Source organism: Gallinula chloropus, assembly GCF_964237585.1.
Source record: "Gallinula chloropus genome assembly, chromosome: 26".
In the NCBI taxonomy this organism is placed as follows: Eukaryota; Metazoa; Chordata; class Aves; order Gruiformes; family Rallidae; genus Gallinula; species Gallinula chloropus.
This window is the reverse complement of record NC_140111.1, coordinates 2424445-2437590: the sequence shown is the minus strand read 5'-3', so window position 1 is coordinate 2437590 and position 13146 is coordinate 2424445. Positions and strand designations below refer to the sequence as shown.

At 62.9% G+C, this 13146-nt stretch overlaps 1 protein-coding gene across 1 annotated transcript; it reads left to right on the top strand.

The window, feature by feature from the left end:
• Positions 1-5426: 5426 nt before the first annotated feature.
• On the top strand, positions 5427-12402 carry CWC25 (CWC25 spliceosome associated protein homolog; the record flags this gene model as incomplete). The annotated part of the gene is made up of 9 exons (XM_084275681.1): positions 5427-5461; positions 6148-6384; positions 7123-7192; positions 7621-7748; positions 8367-8436; positions 8521-8711; positions 9041-9124; positions 10257-10418; positions 11506-12402. 9 exons carry the CDS (start codon positions 5427-5429, stop codon positions 11618-11620), a joined length of 1092 nt encoding a protein of 363 aa, XP_084131807.1. The 3' UTR covers positions 11621-12402.
• Positions 12403-13146: the final 744 nt, after the last annotated feature.

Here is a 13146-nt window from a genome sequence, read left to right as displayed (position 1 = left end):
GCAGCCCCTTCCAGCTCCTCAGAACTTCCCCCCATTATCTCCTCTCCCCCTTCCTTCCTCCAGCTTCACTCCAGCCCCTTGTCCTGCCAGTCTCTGCCCTTGAACAAGCTGATTCCCCTCCTGTTCCTCTGCTCCCTTCAGGGACTGGGGGGCTGCAGTGAGGTCCCCCCACAGCTTCTCTTCTGCGTGGGGCAGAGCTGCTGCAGAGACCTGTGGGTGGGTGAGAAGCCCCCTCCCCAAATAAAGATGCTCCCCAGGGCTGTTTGAACAGCTCCTGCTGGAGTTTGGCTTCCAGAGGCTCTTCCCGAGGGAGCTGGGACGAAAGGCCTCAGCTGGGGGTTTGGGCACTGGGCAGTGGGAGGGGAGGTGGGACAGGGACAGGGAGCCAGGGCCAGGAATGCAGCGGGGCCTGGGCAGGGCTCAGGAGCAGCAGGGTGCAGCCTGAGCACACAGGGGGTGTAGCTCAGGGGTAGAGCATTTGACTGCAGATCAAGAGGTCCCTGGTTCAACTCCAGGTGCCCCCTTTGGCTCCTTCTTTTCCACCCCAGGAAAAAGCAGGAGGAGCCTCCCATCCCATCCCATCCCATCCCATCCCATCCCCATCCCCATCCCCATCCCATCCCTCTCTTTTGCTCCCTCTGGCCTTGCCTTGGGCCCTGAGGCAGCTCTCTCCAGCCTGGGCTCTCCCAGCCCCAGCCTGGGCCTTCCAGGAGCTGAGGTGAGGACGGGCTCCCTGCCAGTGCCAGGACCCAGCGGTGTGGTGAGTGTCTGGGCTGGAGCAGCTCCTCTGTCTGGAGGAAGCTGCTGGGGCTGCTGGTGTGGAGCAGCCCTGGCTGGGGTTGGTGTCTCCAGAGCCTGTGCCCAGTTTCTCTGGTGCATCAGTGATGCCAAAGTGGGCACCATCCTGCTGAGCCCCCCAGCCCCTGGGCACGGTGGGCAGGGTTTTCCCTGTTCCTCAGAGAGGTGCTGGCACAGGGGGTGTAGCTCAGGGGCAGAGCATTTGACTGCAGATCAAGAGGTCCCTGGTTCAACTCCAGGTGCCCCCTTCGGCTCCTTCTTTTCCACCTCAGGAGAAAGCAGGACTCCCATCCCATCCCATCCCATCCCATCCCATCCCATCCCATCCCATCCCATCCCATCCCATCCCATCCCCTCTCTCTCTTTTGGTCCCTCTGGCCTTGCCCTGGGCCCTGAGGCAGCTCTCTCCAGCCTGGGCTCTCCCAGCCTGGGCCTTCCAGGAGCCAAGGTGAGGACGGGCTCCCTGCCAGTGCCGGGACCCAGCGGGGTGTTGAGTGTCTGGGCTGGAGCAGCTCCTCTGTCTGGAGGAAGCTGCTGGGGCTGCTGGTGTGGAGCAGCCCTGGCTGGGGGTTGGTGTCTCCAGAGCCTGGGCCCAGTGTCTCTGGTGCATCAGTGATGCCAAAGTGGGCACCATCCTGCTGAGCCCCCCAGCCCCTGGGCACGTCTGGGCAGGGTTTTCCCTGCTCCTCAGAGAGGTGCTGGCACAGGGGGTGTAGCTCAGGGGTAGAGCATTTGACTGCAGATCAAGAGGTCCCCGGTTCAAATCCGGGCGCCCCCTCCTCCCTTTTCCTTCCCCCCACCCAGGAAAACTCCCTGGGGCTCCACGACCAAGTTTTCCCTCTCAGAGCCGGAGGCCACCCGCTCCTTGTGTCCCCAGGCCATGGGGTGCTGGGCTCAGGGTGTCCCCAGGTGTCCCCAGGCCATGGGGTACTGGGCTCCTGGTGTTCCTAGGCCATGGTGTCCCCTGGTGTTCCCAGGCCATGGGGTACCAGTCTCAGGGTGTCCCCAGGGCTGTGGGGTACCAGGCTCAGGGTGTCCCTGAGTGTCCCCGGCCATGGGGTGCTGGGCTCCTTGTGTCTCAGGCCATGAGGTGCCAGGCAGAGGGGCAGCAGCTGGGTCCCAAGGGAGGAGGGGCTGGGCAGAGGGGTGTCTGTGAGGAGGGGGCTGGGCAGAGGGGTGTCTGTGAGGAGGGGGCTGGGCAGGGGGGTGTCTGTGAGGAGGGGGCTGGGCAGGGGCAGCAGAAGCCGCTTCTTGTCCCGGGCTTCACCCCCAGACCGGCGCTGCCACAGTCACCCTGGGGCCATGGGGGGCCGGGCAGGGGGTGCAGGTGCAGGTCTGGGCAGAGGTTTGACCACACCATCCCACCGAGCCCCCCAGCCTCTGTGCACAGCTGGGCAGGGTTTTCCCTGCTCCTCACGTAGGCCCAGCACAGGGGGTGTAGCTCAGGGGTAGAGCATTTGACTGCAGATCAAGAGGTCCCTGGTTCAACTCCAGGTGCCCCCTTTGGCTCCTTCTTTTCCACCCAAGGAGAAAGCAGGAGGAGCCCCCCATCCCATCCCCATCCCCATCCCCATCCCCATCCCATCCCCATCCCCATCCCTCTCTTTTGGTCCCACTGTCCTTGCCCTGGGCCCTGAGGCAGCTCTCTCCAGCCTGGGCTCTCCCAGCCTGGGCCTTCCAGGAGCCAAGGTGAGGACGGGCTCCCTGCCAGTACCGGGACCCGGCGGTGTGGTGAGTGTCTGGGCTGGAGCAGCTCCTCTGTCTGGAGGAAGCTGCTGGGGCTGCTGGTGTGGAGCAGCCCTGGCTGGGGTTGGTGTCTCCAGAGCCTGTGCCCAGTGTCTCTGGTGCATCAGTGATGCCAAAGTGGGCACCATCCTGCTGAGCCCCCCAGCCCCTGGGCATGGCTGGGCAGGGTTTTCCCTGCTCCTTACACACATCCTGCACAGGGGGTGTAGCTCAGGGGCAGAGCATTTGACTGCAGATCAAGAGGTCCCTGGTTCAACTCCAGGTGCCCCCTTTGGCTCCTTCTTTTCCACCCCAGGAAAAAGAAGGACGAGCATCCCATCCCCATCCCCATCCCCATCCCCATCCCCATCCCCATCCCCATCCCCATCCCCATCCCCATCCCCATCCCCATCCCCATCCCTCTCTTTTGGTCCCTCTGGCCTTGCCCTGGGCCCTGAGGCAGCTCTCTCCAGCCTGGGCTCTCCCAGCCTGGGCCTTCCAGGAGCCGAGGTGAGGACGGGCTCCCTGCCAGCGCCGGGACCCAGCGGTGTGGTGAGTGTCTGGGCTGGAGCAGCTCCTCTGTCTGGAGGAAGCTGCTGGGGCTGCTGGTGTGGAGCAGCCCTGGCTGGGGTCGGTGTCTCCAGAGCCTGTGCCCAGTGTCTCTGGTGCATCAGTGATGCCAAAGTGGGCACCATCCCACTGAGCCCCTCAGCCCCTGGGCATGGCTGGGCAGGGTTTTCCCTGCTCCTCAGAGAGGTGCTGGCACAGGGGGTGTAGCTCAGGGGCAGAGCATTTGACTGCAGATCAAGAGGTCCCTGGTTCAACTCCAGGTGCCCCCTCTTTTCTCCCCCAGCCTTCTGCCCAAATCCCCCATCCCACCCCCAGCTGGGGAGCTGCTCCTCTGGGCCAGGTCCTGAGCTCTGTTCCCTGCCCAGCCCAGGGGCTGGGGAGCTGCAGGGCTTGGGGGTGGCAGCTCCTCAGTGTCTGCATGTCCCTCTCGTCCCCATCCCCACAGGAAGGGTCTCCCTCCTCCCCTCCCGGCTCCTGGGCCCCGTGGGGCTGAGCAGCGGCAGCACCGGGCCAGGGGCCGGGCAGACCCGGCTCCCCTGGGACAGCAGCCGCTGCCCGGAGCTCTGGGGAAGGTGCTGGCGCAGGGTGCAGCTCCGGGCAGAGCGTTCGGCTGCAGGTCAGGAGCTCCCTGGGTCAACTCCAGGGGTCCCTTTGGCTCCCATTTTCCCTCCCCTTTCTTCTTGCAGGAGCCCAGGCAGGAGCGGGAGCCCTTCCCAGCCCCAGGGGGGTCTTGGCTACGGGCCGCCCCTGAGCGCAGACCGAGCTTGGGGCTTCTCCCTCTTCTCCTCCTCCCGCCCAGGGCAGCGGGTGCAGCTCTGCCGGTCTTGCTGCTCCTGCCCGGGGAGCCGCCGGTCGCTGCGGGGGCTGGGCTGGGGTCTCTCTGCGGGCCGGGGTCTCTGCTGAAGCCTTGGCGGGGCCGGGGGGGGTGTGATGGGCAATGGGTGTGGGGAAGGACTCAGGGCCCGGCAGCTCCGGGGCTCGAACCGGCGGCCTCGGGCCCCGCAGCCGGGCGCTCTGGCGCTGAGCTGCGGCCGGGGCGCGGGGCCGGGCCGGCGGGGGGCTGCGGCGGGCGGGGATGGCTCGGGGGCAGCGCGCCGGCCCGAGGAGCGCCAGGTCGCCGGTTCTAACCCCGCCGCGGCCAGCGCGGCCGCCCCTGGATCCCCCCCAGGGGGGCCAGCGGGACCCCCGGGCCGGGCCGCGCCGGGCGCTGCCGTTGGGCTCAACCCGCCCGGGGCGGGGGCGGGGACGCTTCGCCCCGGTACCGCTCAGGGGGCGGCAGTTCCGGCCGTGGGAGGTGACGCGTGTGGCGGGCGCGGCGCGGCCGCATGACGCACATCCCGGCCCGGTAGTAGCAGCGGAGGCGGCAGCAGCGTTGGGCCCGGAGACCGAGCGAGCGGCACCATGGGGGGCGGGGACCTGGTGAGGCCGCGGCGGACGGACCGGGACGGGCCGGGAGCGTTCCCGGGGCCGCGGGAAGGGGAGGGCGGGGTCTGGGGTCGCTCCCCGCCGCTGGCCGCGCGTCCCTCGGTGCTGGGGGGTCCCGGGGGGGGCCCCGGGGGTTCTCGGGGGTATCGGGGGAGGGGGGGGGGGCCGGGAGCCACCGCATCGCGGGCCCGGCCCGATCCGGCTGCGCTGGGAGTGGGGCCGCGCGTCCCTCGGTGCTGGGGGGGTCCTGAGGGTCTCAGGGGGGTCCTGAGAGGGTCTTGGGGGGTCTGGGAGCCATCGTATCACGGGCCCCGCCCGGCCCGGCCCGGCTGTGTGGGGGGCCGCGCGTCCCTCGGTGCTGTGGGGTCCCGGGGGCGTCTTAGGGGGTCCTGGGAGGGTCCGGGGGGGCCAGGAGCCCATCGCGTTGCGCCCCGCGGGCCTGGTGGCCGCGATGTGAGTGGGGCCGCATGTCCCTCGGTGCTGGGGGGGGTCCCAGGGGGGTCCCGGGTGGGGGGGGGGGTACCGGGAGCCATAGCGCCCCGCAGGCCTGGCGGCCGTGCTGTAAATGGGGCCACGCATCCCTCGGTGCTGGGGGGTCCCGGGGGGGGTTCTCAGGGGGGTCCTGGGGGGTTTTGGGGGGTCCGGGAGCCCATCGCATCGCGCCCCGCGGACCCAACCTGGTCCACACTATGAGCGGGTCTGTGCGCCCGCCCTGCCCCCCGGCCGCCCGGTAACGGCTGCCCCCGGCCCCGTGTCCCCCTGTCCCGCAGAACCTGAAGAAGAGCTGGCACCCCCAGACCCTGCGCAACGTGGAGAAGGTCTGGAAGGCCGAGCAGAAGCATGAGGCCGAGCGCAGGAAGATCGAGGAGCTGCAGCGGGAGCTGCAGGAGGAGCGGGCGCGGGAGGAGATGCAGCGATACGCGGAGGACATGGGCACCGTCAGGTCAGGGCTGCGGACCGGACCCTGCTGACCTCTGAGGGACCCCCCCGGGCCCTTTTGAGGCACTGCGGGACCCCCCGAGCCTTTCTGAGGCACTGCGGGGCCCCCCCAAGCCTTTCTGAGGCCCTGCAGACCCCCCCCGAGCCTTTCTGAGGCCCTGTGGGACCCCCCTCGAGCCTTTCTGAGGTGCTGTGGACCCCCCGAGCCTTTCTGAGGTGCTGTGGGCCCCCCCCCGAGCCTTTCTGAGGCGCTGTGGGCCCCCCCGAGCCTTTCTGAGGGGCTGCGGGCCCCCCCCGAGCCTTTCTGAGGCCCTGCAGGCCCCCCCCGAGCCTTTCTGAGGCGCTGTGGGCCCCCCCAGGCCCCTTTGAGGTGCTGCGGGGCTCCCCCTGGGTCCTTGTGAAGCGTTGCAGGGCTCCTGTACCCACCCCCAGGCCCTGTGTTTAATGCTGAGGTTGCTGCGGGGCTCCCTCTGCCCTCAGAGCCGTGAGTTGCAGGGCTCCCCCCGGGCTCTTCTGAGGCGCTGTGGGGCTGCCCCTGGGTCGTTCTGAGGTGCTGCGGGGCTCCCTCTGCCCCCAGAGCCGTGAGCTGAATGTCCCTGGTGCCTGAACGCTTCCCCTCCATTAGCCAGCACCTTCAAATGCAGCTGTGGAGCTGGGAGAAGGAAGCTGAGCTGCTCTTGTTTGCAACAGGAAAAGAGAAGAGAAGCTGGAGTGGATGTACCAGGGCCCTGGAGGGATGGTGAACAGAGAGGAGTACCTGATGGGTCGCCCTGTGGACAAATACGTCTTTGAGAAGGCAGAGGACAAGGATGCAGGCTGTTCCAGTGAGACTGGGCTTCTCCCTGGCTCCATCTTTGCCAAGTCTGGGGCCAATTCTGTGCTGGACATGGCCAACAAAATCCGGGAGGACCCCCTCTTCATGATCAGGTACTCAGCCTGGGGCTGTAGGACCCCCTCCTCATGATCAGGTGCTCAGGCTGGGGCTGCAGGACCCCCTCCTCATGGTCAGGTACTCAGCCTGGGGCTGCAGGACCCCCTCCTCATGATCAGGTGCTCAGGCTGGGGCTGCAGGACCCCCTCCTCATGGTCAGGTGCTCAGGCTGGGGCTGCAGGACCCCCTCCTCATGGTCAGGTGCTCATGGTCAGGGAAGTTCTGAATAACCCTGTTAAAATGAAGAAGATCAAAGAACTGGTGGGTGTCTGAACCCCAGGAGAGGCTCCTAGGTCAGAGTTCTGCCTGGGCTGAGGAGCTGAGCCCCATCTCCTGACCCTTTCCTGATCAGGTGCTCAGCCTGGGGCTGCAGGGGCTTGGGAGAGGCAAAGCATCAGTGTCAGCAGCTCTCAGAGAGCAGGATTGTTCCTATAAAGCCTCCTTAAAGCTCAACCCAGCCTTTCCTGCCTGTGTGCCAGGAAATCTGCTCTGCTCTGTCTCCCTCTCAGGGCTGTGGGGTGACCAGTGGTAACAGAACAGGGTTGGTTTGCTCCCAGCTCGTTCCCTGAAGGGGAGGGGAGGAGGCCAGGCTCCTCCTCAGCTCTGCCTGTTCTGCTCAGTGCTCAGCACTGCTCTGTGTGTGCTCAGAGCTCCCTCCAGACCGGGATCTGCCATGGAAACACGTCCTGCTGGCTGGTGGGAGGTGCTGACTCTTCTCTTCTCCCCTGCTGTAGGAAGAGGGAGGAGGAAAAGAAGAGAGAAGTTCTGAATAACCCTGTTAAAATGAAGAAGATCAAAGAACTGGTAGGTGTCTGAACCCCAGGAGGGGCTCCTAGGCCAGAGTTCTGCCTGGGCTGGGGAGCTGAGTCCCATTTCTTGACTCTTTCACCAAAAACCAGACCAAACTCAGCTCTCCCTAATCCTCCTGTGCCAGACCCAGGCTCCTTACCAGCCTCTCAGCAGGAATTCATTTCCTCTCCCTTTTAAAGTCAGTGTAACTGAGTTCTTCATGCTCTCCTGCTCTGGGGTGGGTTGTTCTTGGTAATTAATCCTTAATTAGCACTGCAGAGTGATTGCAGGCAGAGGGTTGGACACCCACTGGCAGGAGGAGTGACCCCACCAAGCGCTTTAAGGGAGAGAACCTTGCTGAGGGGATGAGGGTTTGTTCCAGCAGCCTGTCCCACAGCACCTTTGCCCTGTGACACTCCTGAACCTGCTGTTCTCCTTGGCAGCTGCAGAACAGTTTGGACAAGAAGGAGAGGAAGAGGAAGAAGGAGAAGAAGAAGAAGCACAAGAGGCACCGGCGCCGCAGCGGGAGCAGCGAGAGCAGCAGCAGCGAGGGGGAGCCAGGCAGAGAGAGGTGGGTGTCCTGGTGTGGGACAGCACCCTGGGCTCCAGCAGCAGAGGGGGGGCAGCAGGGACAGGGAGGGGATTGTCCCTCTCTGCTCTGCCCTCCCCAGCTGGAGTCCTGTGGCCAGAGTCCCAACACAAGGAAGATGTGGGGCTGTTGGAGAGGGGTCAGAGGATCCATGGGGATGCTCAGAGGGCTGGAGCAGCTCCCCATGGAGAGAGGCTGAGGGAGCTGGGCTGGGTCAGCCTGGAGAAGAGAAGCTGTGGGGGGACCTCATTGCAGCCTCCCAGTCCCTGAAGGGAGCAGAGGAACAGGAGGGGAATGGGCTTGTTAAAGGGCAGAGACTGGCAGGACAAGGGGGATGGAGTGAAGCTGGAGGAGGGAAGGGGGAGAGGAGAGATTGGGGGGAAGTTCTGTGCAGAGAGAGTGGTGAGGGGCTGGAAGGGGCTGCCCAGAGAGGGGGTGGGTGCCCCATCCCTGGGGGTGTCCAAGGCCAGGTTGGATGGGGCCCTGGGCAACCTTGTGTAGCTCCAGGCCTGGAGGTTGGTGTCCCTGCCTGTGGCAGGGGGTTGTTGGACCTTTCAAAAGATCTTGATAAATTTTCACCCTCTTCTGTTTCCTCCTCAGGTCTGAGAAGAGGATGAACAATTCCTCCTGCAAAGCTGCTCCTGCCAAAGCCCCAGGATATGGTTTACAAGTAAGTTCTTGTTGGAGCTCTGTGCCCCTTGGGGTCCCTCCCAACCCAGACCAGTCTGGGATTCTGTGATGCTCTGAATTGCAGGTCAGAGCCCCTGAGCAGAGCCACAGGGCCCGGGGCTCTCCAGCTGCCGGCCAGGAGAGGGCCCCCCACAAGCACCGCGATCGCTCCAGGTCCAGGAGCCCGTCCAGCTCCCCCCAGAGACGCTCCAGCAGGAAGAACTCGGACCAGTGGGGGTGCAGAGGGTCAGGATCTCCTTCCAGACACAGCAAACAGTGAGTGTGACCCCCTGGGTGATGGAAACACAGGGCTGGGCTTCTCTTCAGGGGGTGTTTGTAACTGGTTTAATTATCTTTGCTAAATGCTGTTAAAATCAGGTGTCAGCTGTGGATTCCTGGCTGAGGAAACAATGAAAACTGAGTAAAAATAGGTGGTATTTGTCAGTGTGTTAAAGTTTACAGGATATTAAAGGGCAGTAGGACTTTATCTGAGTGGCCAGACAACTGTCCTGCAGTTCCCTGGGGTGTCTGGCTGCAGGAAGATCAGCTCAGAGCTGTGAGGCTGAGTGTTCCCCTGGCCTAAGGAGGGTGTTTCTGGGTTCCAGGCAGAGCAAGGAGGAGAAGGGGAGAGGGAAGAGCCCATCCCCTAAGAGGAGCTACCGGCGGCAGCACGCGCAGAGCTACACCAGGTGAGCAGCATCCCTCTGCCTTGGGCTTCCCTGGGCTGGGGGGGAGCTGGGCCAGGTTCCATTCCCTTCACTAAAACCCACTGGATGGGATGCCCAGTGCCAAGGGCACCCTGACTGGTGTCAGACCCAGCGTGGCCAGTGGGTCTGGGGAGGGGATTGTGCCCCTGTGCTGGGCACTGGGGAGGCTGCACCTCGAGTGCTGGGTCCAGTTCTGGGCTCCTCAGCATCAGAAGGACATTGGGGTCCTGGAGCCAGTCCAGAGAAGGGCAACCAGGCTGGGGAAGGGGCTGGAGGGCAAATCCTCTGAGGAGCAGCTGAGGGAGCTGGGGGTGTTGAGCCTGGAGAAGAGGAGGCTGAGGGGAGACCTTCTTCCCACCTCCCCTGCCCTACCAGGAGGGTGCAGAGAGGTGGGGGATGGTCTCTGCAGCCAGGGGACAGGAGATGGGACAAGGGGCAATGGGCTCAAGCTGCCCCAGGGCAGGGGCAGAGCAGATGGGAGGGACAAGTTCTTCCCTGGCAGAGTTGTGGGGCTGTGGCACAGGCTGCCCAGGGAGGGGCTGAGTCTCCACCCCTGGGGGTGTTTAACAGAGGGGAGATGAGGTGCTCAGGGATCTGGGTCAGCACAGGATGGGGTTGGTTGGACTGGATGATCTTAAAGGGCTTTTCCACCCTTGTGGTTCTGTGTGGAAGTCGTGGGGATGGTCCTGACGTGCTCAGCTTGGTGCTCCTGGGCCTGACTGTTAATTAATGTGTTAGTTAACACCTTGGGCAGCTTCCCAAAGCCCTTCACATGGTTGTTGGGTCTCCCTGTATCTCTGTGCAAATTGAAGTCAGCCTCTGTCCCCTGGGCTGCTCATTAGGAGCCTCCTGTTCCACTGCCACCAGGAAAACATGACCTGGGCAGCAGCATCTTCCCAGCCAGCAACAGGCAGAGGCTGAACAGAGGCAGAAACAGGCTCTTCCTGAGGGGGTGGAAACCAGAGCAGCTCCACATGTACTCCCAAGCTTTGCTGAGGGGTTACCCCAGGGGAAAACCACTTGAAACACCCCTAATTTGTAGGGTAGTTAATCATCTTAATGGGGGCTCAGGCTGCTGTGGGCTGAGAGCGCTGGGGGGTCTCTGCACACACAGGAAGGTCTCTGCGGAGGAGCTGGAGCGCAGGCGCCAGGAGATGATGGCAGATGCCAAGTGGAGGGAAGAGGAGAGAGCAAACAACCTGAGGAAGCACAGGAAGGAGGAGGAGCTGGAGAAGGAGCTGGAGAAACTGGACTCCAGAGATGGGAAGTTCTTCAAGTGAGTCTCACCTGCTTCGTCACCCCAGCAGCCAGCGAGAGCAGCTGCTGCCTCAGGGGATGGGGTGGGATGGGGGATCAGTCCCATCTGTGGTGTATCCATCCTAAAGGGGGTCTAAATGCATCCTAAAGGGGGTCTAAATGCATCCCAAAGGGGGTAGAATTCCCACCTCTCCTGCCTCTTGCAGTAGAGCCGGGGACATCCCTGGTTCTGCTCTTAACCCAAGACATCTCCGTTTCCCTGCTGGCCTGGGGAGGAGAGGAGAACACAGGCTGATTCCTGAGGCTGCCCAGAGCTGGGGTCACTCCAGAACAGCTTCAAACCACAAGAGGTTTTGCTCCACAAACAAAAATCTCCTGTGGAGAAGGGATTTCTGTGTGTTTATCAGCACAGGAGAAACTCTCTGAGCTGACAGGCTGTTTACCAGCTCCTTGTGTGAAGGGGGAGATGGGCAGGAGGAAATCATTGGGAGAAGCCACCTCAGTGTGATCTGAGGCTGTAAAACAGGTCACAGGGATCCCTTTTCTCTCCTGTCACCCAGGGGATGGTCACAGGGATCCCTTTTCTCTCCTGTCACCCAGGGGATGGTCACAGGGATCCCTTTTCTCTCCTGTCACCCAGGGGATGGTCACAGGGATCCCTTTTCTCTCCTGTCACCAAGGAGATGGTCACAGGGATCCCTTCCCTCTCCTGTCACCCAACATCATTTACACCCTGAGCTCTGGCATTTGGGCTCCCTGAGGATCTCTGCCCTCAGTTCAGCAACACATCTGCTTTCCTCTCCTTTGCCTCACACAAAGCACCCACCTCCCCTGGGATGGGGGCATATTGTAATTACCAATTAGTTAAATTTGGAAGGCAGAGGAGGCTGGAGAGCTGCTGAAGGTGTGTTTCTGAGCACTGACCTTAAATAAGGCATGGAATCCCTTACAGGGCAAACTGAAAGGGGTTTGGTCCTTTCAGGGCAGGTTTTTAATGGGAAATAGTCCCCTGTTTTGATGCTGGTTTGGGTGGGTGATGGGGAGGTGGGGAATGCTGCTGGAAATGGTGTCAGAGTGATTCTGATTTGGCTCCTTTGGTGCTGCAGCCGCTTGAAACTGGAGAGTGCCTCAACTTCCAGCCTGGAGGACAGGGTGAAACGCAACATCCACTCCCTGCAGAGAACTCCTGCTGCCCTGGAAAGAAACTTCATGCAGAGATGAACCTTGTTCTTCCTCCACTCCTGTGAGGAAGGTGGACAGACACTGATTCCCAAAGGTGAGAGACCTCCAGCACCAACTCCCTGCTCTCCCCAGGAACCACTTTTGGTGCTGGATCTCTGTGCTGCAGCCCACCACGTGCTCCAGACCTGTGAATACCTTTGTGTGACCTTTGCTGGAGGACTCCTGAGCCCTTGATACTCTTTATTTTTAACCTATTTTGCCAGATCTTTTCCTTCACTCTTCACCTTGACTGGTACCAGGTTTGTATGTCTCTATTACCAGGCTACTCCAGGTAGTAGCTGCTCTCTGCCCTGGGCACACTGTGTGAGTTTATTCAGCAGAGCAAAGTGATCTGGCTGTGTTAGACCTCAAAGATGGGAGCAGAGGGGAAGCCACACGTGAGTTTAGTTCTCATGGGGTTCCATAAGGCTCCAGGAGTGGCAGAGGGAAACCCACTTGTGGGGTGTAGGGTTTGGGGGATGACGTTAGCCCAGTGTCTGTAGCCAGTTGCCAGGTGGGAACAGGGTTTGACCCAAGGGAAGCTGCTGGGAAGGGGAAAGGGATGAGTGCAGCCCCCCAGGGCTCAGGGCTGGGACCAGCCCTGGTCACCCAGGTCATTGGGAAAGGGGTTGAAGGGATCCAATGTTCCCTCAGCTCATGGGTGGCAGGAAGGGTCCATCTCCCTGAGGATGAGGAGGCTCTTCAGAGGGGTCTGGGCAGGCTGAGGTGATGGGCTGGGACCAAGGGGATGAGGTTCAGCAAGGCCAAGGGCAGAGTAACAACCCTGTGCAGTGCTACAGGCTGGGGAGGGGGACCTGGGGGGGTTGAATGTGACCCAGCAGCGTGCCTGGGGGGCCAGGAAAGCCAGCAGCACCCTGGCTGGTGTCAGCCCCAGCGTGGCCACAGGGCCAGGGCAGGGATTGTGCCCCTGGGCTGGGCACTGGGGAGGCTGCACCTCCAGTGCTGGGGTCAGGTGTGGGCCCCTCACTCCAAGAAGGACATTGAGGGGCTGGAGGGGCTGAGTCACCCCCTGGGGTGGGTTTAACAGCTGGGCAGAGCTCAGGGACTGGTGGGGGGGATGAGTGGGGGGACGGGGGGGTCAGTGGGGCACGGGGGTGAGTGGGGGATGGGGCTGGTTGGACTTTCCCAGCCCGGGGCCTGTGTGACTGTGATACAGCAGACCCCTCTGTGAGGCAGCCCTGAGCCTCTTCACCCCTCTGTGGGGCTGTGTGAGGCGGCCCGGTGCCGGTTCAGCCCTGGGGGGCTCTGTAAGGTGTCCCGGTGCCGGTTCAGCCCTGGGGGGGGCTCTGTGAGGTGTCCCGGTGCCGGTTCAGCCCTGGGGGGCTCTGTAAGGTGTCCCGGTGCCGGTTCAGCCCTGGGGGGGCTCTGTGAGGTGTCCTGGTGCCGGTTCAGCCCTGGGGGGGCTCTGTGAGGTGTCCCGGTGCCGGTTCAGCCCCGGGGGGCGTCGGGTCTTTAAAACATGAAGAAACTTCACTGTGTGTCCGAAGGTTCTTTGTGGCCGGGGG